Here is a 16,097-nt window from a genome sequence, read left to right as displayed (position 1 = left end):
GGCAGATGCGCGAATTAGTCTGGCATGGTTTACTCAATGGATTTGATGACAAAGAAAAAACACATTACCATACAATCATTTGCAATTAAATCAAAATCTATTCTGAGACTATGTATAGTAATATAAACAAAGTATAGAAAAAACCTCAACCATAACTTATAGGGGAAAAAAAATCTAAAGCATGATATAGGAATATATTATGGTGCTATCACTGGATACAACTATAGTGTGTCCGTAAAGTCATGGTGCACTTTTGACCGGTCATAGGAAAGCAGCAAAAGGAGATAGAAATGTGAAATCTGCACCAAGTAAAAGGAAAACCCTCCCAGTTTCTGTAGGATGATGTGGCAGCATGTGTGCATGTGCAGATGATGACGTAACACTGTGTATACAGCGGAGCAGCTCACGGCCATGCCAGTTGAGATGTGGACGGTACAGAGGAAAGTTCAGTGTGTTCTGTGGCTCACTAAATTCAAATCAGTGACCAAAGTGTAACGTTAATATCAGCGCATTTATAACAAAGCGCCACCACATAGGAATAACATTACTCGGTGGGATAAGCAGTTGAAGGAAACCAGCAGTTTGGTGGAGAAACCCCGTTCTGGTAGGCCATCAGTCAGTGACAAGTCTGTAGAGGCTATACAGGATAGCTACCTAAGGAGCCCTAAAAAAATTTGTGCGTGAGCCCTCATCGAACTGCACTGAATAGGTATGAAATTGGGAGAGTTTTCCTTTTATTTGGTGCAAATTTCACATTTCTATTGTCTTGTTGTTGCTTTCCTGTGACCAGTCAAAAGTGCACCATGACTTTACGGACACACTGTATATCTTGATAGCAAAAACAATATGGAAGAAGAAAAACTATGATATTTTCAAACTATTATTTTTAAAGAAGCACATGATTCATTATGCTTTTGAGCCTATAAAGGCTAAAACTGAAATAAAAGCCTGTTGAAATTACTGCTGTAGATTATGCATAACTTCTATAAATACAAGTTTTTAAAATCTGACTAAGCAATGGACACAGCTTCTTTTACAGAACAAATTACTGAATATTTTCTGAAAAGTTTTTCTGCAGTGCACATCTTATTGGTGGGGAGCACCTATTCCAATTGTGAAGTATGATGCCTGAAGGATCAAAATGCTGACAATACTACAGCGGGGCTCTATTTTACTGTGACTACAAAATCTGTTAAAATGATAATAATTACATTTAAAAAATAAAATTTTAAATTTACTTTTGTGACATAGTGACACTCATCCAAAAAACACGTATCTGGCATACTTCTAATTGTCTTGTTTTATCATGAACCTAGTTTCCCGTTTAATTATCTTCTTCTTTTCCCCTCATTTCCCAACATCTGTCCCACTCTTTTCTATATTTTCCAGGTACTCACTTCGTTCCAAGTTTCCTGCAGACCTACTTCCTGAAACCGCCAGCCTACTTACTTGACACAGTAGTCATCCTGGGACTTCCCTTCATTGCATTCCTTTGTGAGATCTTATGTGTTCAGGATCCCACGCCTTCTCACTTAGATTACGCCTTTGTTTGGGTGAAGCACATCCTCCAGTAGCCTCCTAAGAAAGGGTACATGGTAAGGTAAAATTTGATACCATGTTATGTCTAACCTTTATTTTAGCCCCACACTTGGTTGAATGGTCTGGATACAGCATTCTAAAGTAGAATTAACTTTTCCTCTTAAACTTCAAAGTCTTGCTTTCATAGTCTTCCAACATCCAGTGTTGTTACCAAGAAATCTAAATGCCATTTTAAAAACATCCTTCTATGTGAACCTTGTTATCTCCCTTTGAAAACATTTAGGATCTTGAACCCTGGTATCCTGAAATATCATGATGTGCTTTTGTGTTTTTTACTTCACTGTGCTGGGTACTCAGTAGATCCTTTTAATTTACTCACATCCTACATTTTTGGGAAATATTCTTTAATTTTATTTCCTTTTTCCGTTTTCTCATTTTGAGGCTCTTATTAATCAAATATGCATCCATTTTGATGTTCCAATTTTCCTTTTTGTTCTTTCCTATTTTCCATATCTTTTTGTTCTACTTTCTGAAATTTCTTCAGCTTATCTTCTATTGAATGTTTAAATTGTGGCTCTCCTATTTTTCCAATTCTCTTATTTTCTTCTTATTATTTTTTTAATAACATCCTGTTATTTCATGGATGCCATATAATCGCCTGTTTCTGAGACTATTACAGCTTCTTTGGGAGTTTTATGTTCCCTGAATTATTTCCAGGTTTTTTCCCCCGGGCTCTTCTGTTTTGGTATTCATCTCTCATTGTTGAAGGTACCCCCAAGTGTCTAATGATTCCTGGCTTCCGGTTTATGTTGAGTTCCAGTGACTGAGAGCCATGTATAAAAGAGCAGGGCTTGTGGGTTCTGGGTTTTACTGTAACAAATAAGCAAGTGGCCAGGGGCTTTTTAAATCGCTCATTTTTCTGGATGGGGAGGACAGGATCGGGTATAAACCTGGCTGCCAGATTAAGCTGCTGGGTGGACAAAAGGGACGATGGCTCATGTTCGGAATACTGACATTCTCTCCATCTCCCTGCCTTCAGCACAGCACCACACCGCACTGCACCGCACGACCACTCTCCCCCAGGTCCCAGTTCTAACGGGGACTTTGGTTCAATTTCTCCAGAAACTGAGCCTCCAGTCTTCGACTAGAAAGAGGGATAGTCACCTGGCCATAAAAGAAGGGCACAAATAAACTTGCAAGGAATCCCCTTGTCTCCAGCTTTGTTCCTCACCCTCACCTCCTGGGCACCTTGTGCTTCAAATCCTCGCCTTTGGGAGTTCTGGGAGGAAAGGGCAGGGGTTCTACATTTGTGGACGTTTCCTTCAATGAAGAATAGCTGCCGGAACTGCGCTACTTATCAGGTGTTTAAACTTTAAAAAGGTCATACACTTAATGTTCCCCTTCATGGCAAAGAATAATGAAAAAGCAACTGCTTAAAACACAAACAAGGAAACAGTTAACCCAATCTACCTATTATTGAGGCAGCATTTTAAAAATTACAAAAATTCCTGGAAATGCTTTAATGGTTGTGATTATTTTAGCCTAAATCAATGTGTCTTTCATAAAAAGTTGCACATCTGCAACTGGTCTTCTTTCTACACTTCTGCAATGTTCTAACCCGGTGTCAACCGTTTGTTAGCCTACCCTCCACCCCAATCAAGTATCTGGAGGTAAGAAAACACCACATAACAGGAAGAACCATACTGTTCCCTGGGAACTACATGACCACAACCCAAGCTGAATCAATGCTACCAACACATTTTTGGGGCTACCAGATAAAACACAGGATTCCAGTTAATCTTAATTTCAAAAAAATAATAAATTATTTTTGTATAAGGATTTCCACATTTCATTATTTACCTGAAATTGAAATTTGTGTGTCTTGCATTTTTATTTGCTAATCTGGCACCTCAACACATTTAAAGAAACCATGTGTCATAAGTAGAAAGTGACCAACATAAAAAAGTGGTTTTAAAGAAGGAAATTGGGATCTGGACCAAAGCATTCAAGCCACTGGGAATCCTACGTTACTACTAGGCTGATAGGCAGGGGCCAACACCATATAACCTGCTTTGTGGTAGGTCCCCACAGAATGCATAGGCTGTGGCCAACATTAATGTTTCCAATGAATATAGGAATTTAGTGTCTCTGGGTCATGGTTAGCTGTTAATTGTGTCATCAGAACTCTGCTACCTTACCAAGTCATTCTGGTTGCTCAGGGTGCAATCATAATACCAATCCAAGGTATTTTTTGGTGGCCACACCCTTGGGCTGTTCCAGCTGTCGCTGCTACTGGACCACTGCCTAACTCACGTGCTGTAAAACACTAGTGGGTATACTGGAGCGTCAGGTGCCAGAGCTGACACCGTAGGTGCAAAGATAACAGTAAGCAAGAGCTGAGCAGTCAACCTAAACATAATTTCCCCCAAATAAGAAGACATTGCCAGCTCCTTAATTTACAAACTGCAACATTTATTCTAAGACTCTCACATCTGGTTTCTGTTGAAATCTAATTTGGTTTCTACGTACATATACTAGAAACTATTTCATCTTGTTTGGCTGATCAGATCAGGGTCTCCTGATTCCTGATTATGTCCTACTCCAGGAAACAGGGCATCACATTCCAAATGATCTCAGGGATTTTCATGTCATGTGTTGGGTTTATCTGTGCTGTCTCAAATATATTGTCCAAATGCCAGTCAACTTACTGTTTTACAATCAAACCTTGAACTGTTGCTAACATTTTAACAGCTGACTCTACGCTATTTAAAAGCAACAATTCTGGGAGTCTGCCTGTCACACCATTTTATTCTAAAATCAGGCATCTTTCCCATACCTCACTGAAAAGAGTTTATGAAAAGTCAGAGGTCTCACAGCTTAGTGAAGCTGGGTAGCTAGCTACTGTCTGATCAGAGCGACAGGTCATTGTGGAACCTTTTTCTTTCCATTTTTTTGGTTCCACTTCCAAAACTTTTATATAAACTCACAGCTGCCACCAACTGGAAAGGAAGAGCATAGATGATTGTATACAATGTTCAGACTCATCCATAAAGCCATTAACTAAACTGTTTAAAATTGGCAAAGACATACCAGTTCTCCTTTTGATAACACCAAGTTGACACAGAATAGCTAGCAGTTTGTTTGGGTCATCAGGTATAGCTCTCTCAATTTCCCTCAGTCCAGTGGGATGGCTCTTGGCAGACTCCTAGGCCAGTAGTTTGTACAAAGTTGTGTCATGAAGTCAGAAATTCCCCAGCCATTTGAGCAAAATGTTTCTGTCCCTGGTCCCTGTATGCCATCTCCTGTGAACTCAGCATATATAACTTAGCCCTAGGAGCACAATACCTGTTTTATCTATACCCTTAGCCGACTTCCCTTTGTAGGGCTGCTTGTTGCAGAGTCCTTCTTCTATGAATTCACATGACATTAGGATGGCTACCCACTTTAAATATTTAAGGCCCAATATAAGGATTAAGCTTATTTAATATGACTAGAAAGCAGAAATGGCATCAATGGCCAAATGCTTTGGGATAATTTATCCTGGTTCAAAATATTTTAAAACTAATTTCTTACATATAGAGTATTTTATTTAATTTTGCAATCCCAGTATCTGGATTAGAGTAGGCATTCCCTAACGGTATTAGATGAATGATTAAATTTCTAATACAAGATACTTAGAACTAATGTGCTGCTCCAAAGATACTGAGTTCTCTAACACTGAAGCCAAAATTAGAAAATCACTTGAAGTTGTTTGTAAGAGTATTTATGCATCAGTAAGAAAAAACCCAAGTGACTTCTAAGGTCCCTAACTGCTCTAACAATCTATTCTAATATCAAAACAGTTCTCATTCAGTGGTAGAGCGACAGCCTGGCGTGTGGGAGTCCTGGGTTCGATTCCTAGCCAGGGCACACAGGAGAAGCACCCATCTGCTTCTCCACCCTTCTCCCTCTCATTCCTCTCTGTCTCTCTCTTCCTCTCCCGCAGCTGAGGCTCCATTGGAGCAAAGTTGGCCCGGGTGCTGAGGATGGCTCTGTGGCCTCTGCCTCAGGCACTGGAATGGCTCTGATTGCGGCAGAGCATCGCCCCCTGGTGGGCATGCCAGGTGGATCCCGGTTGGGCACATGCGGGAGTCTGTCTGACTGCCTCCCCATTTCCAACTTCAGAAAAAAAAAAGTTTTCATTAGAGCAGTTTTTTTCAGGTGGATAGTTGTGATAGGGGCTCTGTCCTCTTTCTGTAATGTATTTTTTTCTTTCTTAGAAAGCTGATGTGTTTAAAATACAGGCCTGATCTTCTGGGCTCAAGGTATATGAACAGCTTCAACAAAAAGGCTGCCTATCTGTACTGAGAGAATACCTTTAAACAACATTAATGTCCACTGCTTTAGAAATCCTGTTTCCTCAGTCCTTTGATAAATATTTATATAGAAAATAAATGTGCCCTTCTTTATCCTAATTATGGTGACTGCATTTAGCTAAAGGCCCACAAGGGGTATGAAAATGGTCAATTCAGCCCTAATCCCACATCCATGGCACACAGAAAGAAGTTAAGACGTAAGGCTTATTCAGGGGCCTATCCTTTTGTGCAATTGTAATTACTTAATATGTAAACAAATGCATTCAAATCCGGGTCTTGACAACATCTCACATTATCTCCTTCAAGTATGTTTCATTTCTAGAGTTACCAAGTCATCTCCTATCAGAGAGACTGCGAAGATATAGTACTGTATCTATTGACTTTATTCAGCACTTCGTGAATGTTGAATATGTCTTAAGCAAAGAGGGATCTATTTCATTTGTTGAGAATAAATGACCATACTCTGTTCTGCATGTACAAAGCTGTTGGTTTATTCAGCCGCAAAGCTGGGGAAAGGCTTCCTTTAGGAATAGCAATAATGTGTTTATGAGCAAGGCATTTTTACACACACATACACACACACATGTACACACAAAGACATACACAAACATCCAGAGAAAAAGGAAAAAACTATGGTTACATAAACATCAACATATTTTAATTTTTAGATCTCCCTATCTTTCCCACCTCCCTCTTAAAAAAAAACAGGTTATAACATTTTAAAAGAGTTTCACAGAAAACATCTACATGGGAACAGTTTCTGATACATTCAGTTACACTAACAGTATGATAAGATTTCAGTTCAGTAATTTCTCACTAACAAATATTTTTTCTACCTACTACAATCCCTCCTTTATTTCCTTAAAACAACTAAGGCTCAGAAGTAATACTCATTGGGTTATACATATTCTTCTCTCTCCTTAAAAGTTACTACACATTTATAGGATTTGTGATTCCATTAATACTTTAATCTTTTGATGCCACATTGTAGACAGCACTAAGTGATGGAGAATAGTAAAAAGCAAAACTAAAATAAGGGGGTATATATCTTTAACAATGTATTTTCTGAATCTGTTAGATGCTCAGTCAGCCAGGATCATACATAGGTTTCACTCTTTATTGTAGGTGTGTAAAAAGATCTAACAGTCTCATGCATTTTATTTATGCTGACGTCTACATTTTGACTCATCTAAATAAACATAGCAAGACTCATTTACAAGAGTACATACATTTCCTTGTTGAGACACATCTAAAACTAATCTACGTAGAAAAACAATACTAAAAACTCTTGAACTTCAGATTGTATTAGGCTGAGACTTTTCTGTATTAAGTTCGAAGCGGTCCTAGAAAGTCTGCAATGGGTGGGGAAAGTGCATTAAGTACTGCTCTAAGAAACGTACAGACTGAAATACTTTAATCCACTAGCAGTTAGGATCGAAAACATAAATGCTCTCTTAATAATCCTTTCCCTTTGGTCTTTCAGAATGTGTTTAATTTCCTCTTGACTAAAGTCTGGGTGCCAGATACAGAAAATATATTCCCTATAGAACAGGTGTCTATTTAATCCACAGGTATGATCTTTTTAATTAGACAGCCTGGTGGGAACCTATCAAATGTTTATGCTGTAAGTGCAGGTACTTTAATAGGTCTGGAGTAGGTAGGCTAGGTTTGAAACTGTACTTCCTCTCCCCCAAATAGGAACCTCTAAAGCATGCCATATGTGACCTATCCACATAAAAGCTGAGAAATGTAGCATATTCCCACCAGCTTCTTTTGTCTAGTTATTCAACTTCATTCAACTACCTCCCTACAAATGGATGTCAGAGAAGACTGCTCAGGAACATGTTATTGGGAGTGGCTAACTTCCCACTTTCCACAGTAGCTGTTGTGAAAGTTGGGTAACAAAAGGGTTAGCACCTAACTCTTCCTTCCCATTAATATTAGATACCTAGTTAGAGTCCATTCAGGTAGGCAAAGTAAGTTGAGGGGAGAACTAAGTGTGGAGAATTGTCAATTTATTTTTTGTAATATGGTCCCTGTTCACTAATTCTCCACTGCAGTTCTCATTTTATCCACAGGGTCTATCAAAGGGAACGCTCACAATGCATTTCTGCAGTTCAGGTATGGGCCTCTTGGACGGACAGTCAATACTCGGTGTAGTTCGGCTTGTCGGGACAGGGCAGTTTGGTTGCAGGCGAGGGACACTCCCTTCTCAGCTCTGGGCAGTGGAACGCTACTCCTTTCCCACTGGCAGCACGAGAGCTGCCAGAACCCACGGCGGAGCTTCAGAGCGACGCGGTCAGGAGTTTGCTCACTGCCTTCTGAAAGTCAGTGTACGAGTAAGTGGTGTTGATGGGCTCAGTGCAGGTGGTCTCCTTCACTGTCTTAGTCAGCCAGCCGCAGCAGCAGCCAGAAACGCAGGAGTTGGGGATCTGTTTTAGGTATTCAGGTATGGGGGTGGCTCTACTCAAGGTTCGGCTTAACTGTTTGGTGGCAAACTGCAGCGCTCCATTCAGAGTGGCATGGTCTCTAGAGAGCCGGCTGGGGCTTGTCAGGGGCTTTTGAAAAGGTGGGACTCCACAGGAAGCCAGTGGCGGCCATTCCGGAATTGGTTCCAGTCTGGGGACACAGTGGGAGCAATGGGAGAGTCTTAGACCTATCTCTCGAAGTATGTGGACTGGTGTGCTTGGATCTAAGAGTTTAGCATGATACAACCAGGAGTTAGGATTCAAAGGTTTCCAAGTTGTTGAATACTTTAAAAGGCTCTTAACCTGCCAGGCAAGACTCTCAAGAGGTGTCAGGTTGGGCACCACAGGGTCCTCTTCTTCAGAGGAATCCCACTCTTCCCCAGAACTCTCATTTATGTAGTTGGTGCTTTCTTCCTCCTCACTTTCTGATTCTGATAAGGGGTCAGGAGAAGGATTTCTGGGACCCATTAAAACGAACAGGAGAGGCACCATAAAAAGGTAACAGTTTAAGCCAGCAAAACACTGACTAACACTGGCAAATAGAAACAAAAGGTGAAAACTCCTTTCAACAAGATTAACTTGCCTGTTTCAGAGTCCGTTACACACAAAGTATGCCTCTGGCTTGCACCACTGTGTAGTTCTTCGAGATTATGTTGTATATTCTTCATTTACAAAGAAGACATTTCAGTTCTCAGGACCAGTTCAGTGTGTAAAAGTGTTAGTCACTTACCAGTGGCACAGGTCAGTCTCCTCTTTAAAGCCTGGCTACCCAAGGAGAAGGGGTCCGCATCTAGGCAAGCTGATTTTCTTAGCGTGGTCTCAACAAGTTGTGATACTGTGAAGAGACACTTGTGTCTTCTGTTTTGTTGTCAGGGATAAGATATCTACTCGGTAACAAAAAGAAACTCGGTGGTTGCCTTCATAGACTGCTGGTGTAGCCAATTTTGTGTAGGGAAGATGGTGGAATGAGTCGTCACGGACATCTGGTGCACAAGGATTCGATGTTTTCCATAGGTGGTGCAAATGCCCTTGGAAACTGGTGACTTAGCTGTCGAACTGTCTGGAAAGGTAGCCTTAACCTGTGAATGAGAAGACTAGATACATGATATTAAAGCCTGAAAGCACTAGGTAACTTAACTGTCCATCTAACTATCAGTATCCAAAAACATGCATACTGAACAGGAAGCCTTCCTGGCTTTCCCATTTCACTATCAGAGGCTCAGGCAGATTTTCAGACTGTGATTTCTAAAATCACAAAATTGGGAAATAGAATCTATAGCCATTTTAATCTCTTGTTGGTACATATCTGGGCCAATTTGTTTTAAATATGCAGTTCTACCCCAGAAAATTACTTCCACTAAAGCAAGTCACTTATGTCCCACACTCCAAATAGAGAACCATAAAAACTCTTTTATATACAGTGGTACCTTGAGATACGAATTTAATTCGTTCTGTAACTGAGCTCATAAGTCAGTCAACTCCTATATCAAACTGCCGATACTGGACCCGTGCACCAACGCGCCAACTAGCGGCAGCTTCTGGAATCACGACTCGTATCTCGGAATTTTGCTTGGATCTCAAACAAAAATATGAACCTAGTCGCAGCTCGTATCTTAAAAAATTCCTATGTTGGTCTGTTTGTATCTCAAGGTACCACTGTATATCTTTTTACTTTTAGATGCACTTGGTGGAATTAGGTTTAAGAGACCTATCTTGCTTGTAGAACTGCTAGATATTAGGACTCTTCCTGTGACCCTAGAGGTTGTGGCCATATGACCATATGTTACAGGTATAAACCTTTGTACAGCAGAAATTACACTGAATGTAAACAAGTTACATTCACAATTAAAAGCAGATATCCATATTAGATTAAAAGAACAAAATTAAGATTTAATAATATGCTAACAAAAGTCATTTTAAAGTAAAAAGACACAGAAAGGTCAAAAACAAAATGATGAAAAAGGATATATCAGGCAACTGTAGACCAAAATAAAGCTAAGACAGTAATTTTAATATATAACAGAAGAATTTTTAAATAAAACATTATAAGTGATAAAGATGGATGATAATGCTGGTAAAAGGAACTGAATAAAGTGATATACAGTTAAATCCTCACTATTGTTGCTAATAGGGTCTGCAACTTTAAACAAAATGATGTTATCATAGGCTAGTTGATATAAACAGCAGTTAGATTCTGTGGCATCTCATCAACATAACAAAGTGATGTTGAATGAAAGGACATTATCAGAGGACCTTCTGTACTGATCATAAATGCACATGAAAACAGATACTCAGAATTCCTCAAGTAACAACTGATAAAACTGAGGGCAGGAAATATAAGCAGGGAAGCAAAAGGCATGAAAAACAGTTAAAACATTATATACTTTGGGTATTATGTAAGTAAACAGAACACTATACCAAACAATAGATATTTGAGTGCACACACAAATAGATCATGTAGTAGGTTATAAAATATAACTAGATTCCAAAAAGTCATTTTATTCAGATTAGATTCTGTGACGACAATGCAATAAAAGTAGACCTTAAACATTAGTTAAAAGTAATCCTGTGCTGGGGTGTAAATAATTCATGGGTTAAAATGGAAATTATAAAGGATATTAAGAAATATTAAAACTGAATAAGATAAAGCACCCACAGGGCATAATTTGTGGGACACAGCCATACCAGTACCTAAAGAAATTTATAGCTTTGAATACACTGATGAGAAAATGAGGAATTCTGAATATCCACAAGAATTCAATTCAAGATAATGAAAAAGAACAACAGCAAAATAAGCAGGAAGGAAAATAATAAAGGCAGAAATTAAATAGTATATAAAACAGTAGTAGAGAAGATTGATAAAACTAAAAATTTACTGAAAATATAAATTAAAAAAACAAAACTGGTGAGACTTACCAAAAAAAGATTAAAAAATAAGAGAGTAAAAATAAACGTGACAAATACATGCTAAAATATGAAAATCTAGATGAAATGGCTAAATTCTATAATATAAAATACTACATTCATACAGGAAGAACTAGATAACTTCAATAGAACAGACTAGTAAGTATTAAAGAAAATGAAAAGGTTAACAACCTCCTATTAAAAACAACAGGCCCTTATGGTTTTATAAGTGAGTTCCACTAATTCCTAGAAAATTCATACCTATTTTATATAAGTTGTTTCAGAGAAAAGAAAAATGTATATAAACTAACGCCTTTAATGAGGATAATAAAATATTAATTCCAAATCTAGGTATGAATCAAATAAAAAAAGTATAGGCTCATTTCACTTGCAAAAATTCCAAATATTACCCAACTAGACTCACAGTGTATTAAAGAAAAGAAAAATATGTTATAATCAGGTAGAGCTTATCCCAGGCGAACAAAAATATCTCAACCTCAGAAAATTTCTAAATAGAAATCACCACAGTAATAAAATAAAGCAAAAAAATAAAAACATAATTTATCAACTATGGATATTTAACCTTCGTTAGTTCCTGATAAACCTATTTATGCTTTAAAAAACAAAAGAAAACACTCTTCCCAAACAAGCAAGAGAAAGGTACTTTGTCAACTTGGTACAGGTTATCAGCCAAACCTTTCAGCAAATACTACCCCATATGAGAAACTTTAGATATATTCCCTTAAAAAATGAAATTAGATAAGGATGACCATAAATGATAGACAAAGAACCAAAAGTTCTAATCAATGTTATAAAAGAACAAATAACAGGTGCAAGAACTAGGAAGACATAAAGCTATTAATTTACAAATGATATGGTCATCTATTAAAAAAAAAGACTAATATAGAAGCTATCAGAGCTAATAAAAGAGCTCAACAAAATTCCTGGATCTGAGATTAAATACCTATAAATATTCATTAGTTTTAAATTCTTCTACAAACTCTGTAAGATAGGAACTTTTACTGTCCCCATCTACACAAGGCTTAAGCTACCTGCCCAAGGTCACACATCTACTGAGAGTCAGAATTTGAACCTAGGCACTCTTAACTCCTATACCAGTAATACTAACTAAAAAGTGCACTACATAAATACCTTTCACCAGGTAAATCACACAATCAAAAACAATGAGTTCGATCACATTAAATTTACTCATTTCTCGACTGAACTAAAGACATCGAGAATAAAGTTTACAAATCAACAAAATAGTAGTAACCTCAATAAAGAAATGGGCAAAGCATTTATGACAACATGGATGTACCTTGAGGACATTATACTAAGTGAAATAAATAAGGAAAAGCTAAGAACTATGATTTCACACATAGGTGGGATATAAAACTGAGACTCATGGACATTGACAAAAGTGAAGTGGTTTCCAGGGGGAGTGGGATGGAAGGGAACATAAAGAGGGACAACTATATGGCGACAGAAAATATTTGAGTATGAGTGATGGGCCACAATACAATCAACAGTTCAAATGCTATAGAGATGTTCACCTGAAACTTATTGATCAATGCCACCCTGTTAAATTTAATAAAAAATAAAAAGAAATGAGCAAAGGATCTGGTGTATGGACCTCCCAAACTTGAATCCTGGAAGCGACCATCTGCTTCTGTTTTTATACCCCTCCACAATCCAGGACAGCCAGTGGCTTGATTGGCTCATGATCCCCGTCACTGGGGATAGCTCCCTGGGAGCTTATCTGCCTCAGGTGCTAAAAATAGCTAGGTATTGGAGCATTGGCCCCAGATGGGGTTGCTGGATGGATTCGGTGCCTGCTGGAGTCTGCCTAACTATCTCCCCTCCTCTCACCTAAAAAAAGAAAAAAAATTTTTCTGTAGTTTTGAAACTACACAGCCTTACCATACAAATTCTTTAGTTTTGTTAAATTAAGAATCCCAAGGACAGGAAGAGATTTATTCCCAAAGTTTCCATTATTTGTTCTTTTTTCCCACAGTACTAAAAGCAAAATTCAAGAAATAGGTAAGCTGCAAGACAGTGAAACTACTGTGGTTAGCAATATAGCATCTTTTTCTTTTACTACCTTTATTGAAATAAAATTGACAAAGTATATTTAAAAATGTGTGCTGTGGTGCTTTGATGTATGTATTCACTGTGAAATCACTACTACAATTGAGTTAATTAATATCTATCACTTTTTTGTGGGTGGTGTGAATTCTTGCGATCTATTCTTAGCAAATTTCAAGTATACAGTTTAACTGTAGTTACCACGCTGTACATGAAGTCTCCAGAACTTGTAACTTCCATTCTACTCTGTTACTGAGTTTGACTTTTTTTAGATTCCACCTATTAGGGGGATATACAGCATTTGTCTTTCTGTGCTGCCTTATTTCAGTTAATATAATGTTCTCCTGGTTAACTCATTTTGCTACAAATTGCAGGATTTTAAAAGACTGCATATTCCATTCTGTATCTCACATCTTTATTCATTCATCCATTGATTGGCACTTAGGCTATTTCCACACATTGGTTACTGTGAAAAATGCTGCTATAAAAATGGGAGCACAGACATATGTTTGATGTAGCATCTTTATTTCCTTTGAATTATATACCTAGAAGTGAGATTATGGGACATATAGTAGTTCTACTTTTAATTTTTTTGAGGAACTTCTATACTGTTTTCTATAACAGCAGTACAAATTTACATTCCCCCCAACATGTATAAGATTTTCCTTTCCACATCCTTGCCAACATTTGTTTTCTTTTGACTTTTTGATGATAAGACACTAACAGGTATGAAGGGTTATCTATCCTGGTTTTGACTTGCATTTCCCTGATAATTACTGATGTTGAACACCTTCTCATATACCTGTTGGCTATTAATATGTCTCCTTTAGAAAAATGTATATTTGGGTCCCTTGCTCACTTTTTTGTTGTTTTGGATATTGTGTTGTGTAAGTTCCTTATATATTCTGGATATTAATCCCTTTTGGGATATATGGTTTGTGAATATTTTCTTTCATTGCAATGGTTATCATTTAATTTTGCAATTTAAAATATTTATTTTTTTTCATATCATAGTTTAAAAATTACTGAACAAAAGTTATTAATCCTAAAAAAACCTAACTAATTAAAATATAGTTAGGCTGACCTCTGGTGGCCAGATAGATGCTTCATCCTTCAGTAACTGACAAAATTGTATGAAGTCATCTCATTTGTGGCCAGAGACAGCCAACTAAAAAAACAGTAAAGGAAATGATATTGTTAGAAACTTCACAAACAAAATAACAAAGGTAGCAGGCACCCAAAGCATAAGGAGAGCTGAGCAATTAAAGGCCACAAAATAAGAAAATGCTTCCAAATATTAGTTCTAGTTTTTAGTTTACCAGTTGACTTTACACTAAAAAAAAAAAAAGAAAAAATATACACAGAGGTTCTCAAAGAATAGTTCCGCACTGTCCAGTACTGTGGGCACTCATCCTATATGTCTGCTGAACATGAGATGTGGTTAGCGTAAAATCCCAATTTCAAAGACCGCGTAGTAAAAATAATATAAATAACCTCATTATGTATGTTGGTAACATGTTGAAATGACATTTTGGGATATATTTGCTTAAAAACTTAATGCCCGTTGCAGGTTTCTTCCACCACACCCTTCGGGGCATTCTACGTTTTAGCTATCCTGAGATTATCAATGCTATCAGCATATTCCAAGCATTCTTGGGCCTCTATACTTTTGCTCTAATTAAGCTACAATGTGTCTTCAGAAAATAGACATCTTGATAATTTTGAAATTATGGGCAACCCATTGCTTGCATCTTCACTACTTTACCATTTGAATACCTACAATGTTTCAGGAGTTAGGAACAAGAAGCGAGACAACGGGGGATTAAAGTCCGGCATTAGTCATGCAACAGAATACTAGCAACCCGTGCCTCAGTTTCCTCATCTTCAAAGGAGACAGAAATGACCTCATAGAGGTTGTTTGTAAAGATGAAATGAACCGTTCAGGGCAAAGTCTGGCACAAAGGGTTCCAGGGCAAAAAATCAGTTTGAATAAAACCTCAAAAACGATAACGATTGAAAAAAGGGAACTGCATATTTGATCATTCCCTATTAGTACCCGAAACCAATACGGTAGACTCATTCAGAGACGTTTTCCTGCGTCGCTGATCCACACCAGTGAACAGTAAACCCAGGGAAGTCGCTACGACTGGGAGGGAAGGTGGCTCCATAGGAAACAGAGGCACGGGGCTCTGTCACCGTGGGGACGGAGGCGCTCACTGGGGACCGACGGCATCCACTAAAGAAACAGTTTCAGGACTTCGTTCCCGCTCCAAGGCACCCCGATGTCCCTGCGTACCCTAAGCACGCTGCCCCTCTCCGCCGAGGCCTCTGCCGCCCCGCGCCCCGCAGCCGAGGCCCGGAGGCCGGCACGGCCGGGACCGGCGGCGCCCGCGCCCCTCGGCATGCCTCCTCCGCCGACCCGAAAGCGTCCCCCTCCCGGCGGAAGCAGGCCGCGGATCTGTCCCCAGGCCCCCCACCTTCCCCTGCACGCCTGCCCTCCTAACCGGCCCCTCCTCCCCGGCTCCCCGCTCCCCTGCGGTCGGAGCAGGGCTGTTCCCCTCAGCAGGTTCCCTCCTCTCACCCAAGGAGGATCGTTTTTGGGTCCTTGCCTCCCGCCCGCCACACCACCAGGACAGGCCTGACGCCACTCCGTCCCCTCAGCAGGGGCCACTTCCGGGCGAGCCGACGCCTCCCCACCTTCCCGTTAGAAATTCCACTTCCCACCCGGAAAACCGCTGGCGAAACC

General features: G+C 39.0%; 1 protein-coding gene across 1 annotated transcript; it reads right to left on the bottom strand.

Moving 5' to 3' along the window:
- Window positions 1-6,369: 6,369 nt before the first annotated feature.
- DCAF16 (DDB1 and CUL4 associated factor 16) lies at window positions 6,370-16,087 on the bottom strand. Its single transcript, XM_066278767.1, has 2 exons — window positions 15,933-16,087; window positions 6,370-9,441 (listed from the first exon to the last, which is right to left on the bottom strand). The coding sequence occupies exon 2, from the start codon at window positions 8,852-8,854 to the stop codon at window positions 8,180-8,182; it is 675 nt and encodes a 224-aa protein (XP_066134864.1). The 5' UTR covers window positions 8,855-9,441; window positions 15,933-16,087; the 3' UTR covers window positions 6,370-8,179.
- Between the last annotated feature and the right edge of the window lie 10 nt (window positions 16,088-16,097).

Source organism: Saccopteryx bilineata, chromosome 5, assembly GCF_036850765.1.
Source record: "Saccopteryx bilineata isolate mSacBil1 chromosome 5, mSacBil1_pri_phased_curated, whole genome shotgun sequence".
Taxonomy (NCBI): Eukaryota; Metazoa; Chordata; class Mammalia; order Chiroptera; family Emballonuridae; genus Saccopteryx; species Saccopteryx bilineata.
The sequence above is the reverse complement of the archived record's forward strand: the minus strand, read 5'-3'. Positions and strand labels throughout refer to the sequence as shown.

Coding starts and splice junctions, on each gene's coding strand:
- DCAF16 (XM_066278767.1), bottom strand. CDS start 8,854: ATGGTGCCTCTCCTGTTCGTTTTAATGGGTCCCAGAAATCCTTCTCCT.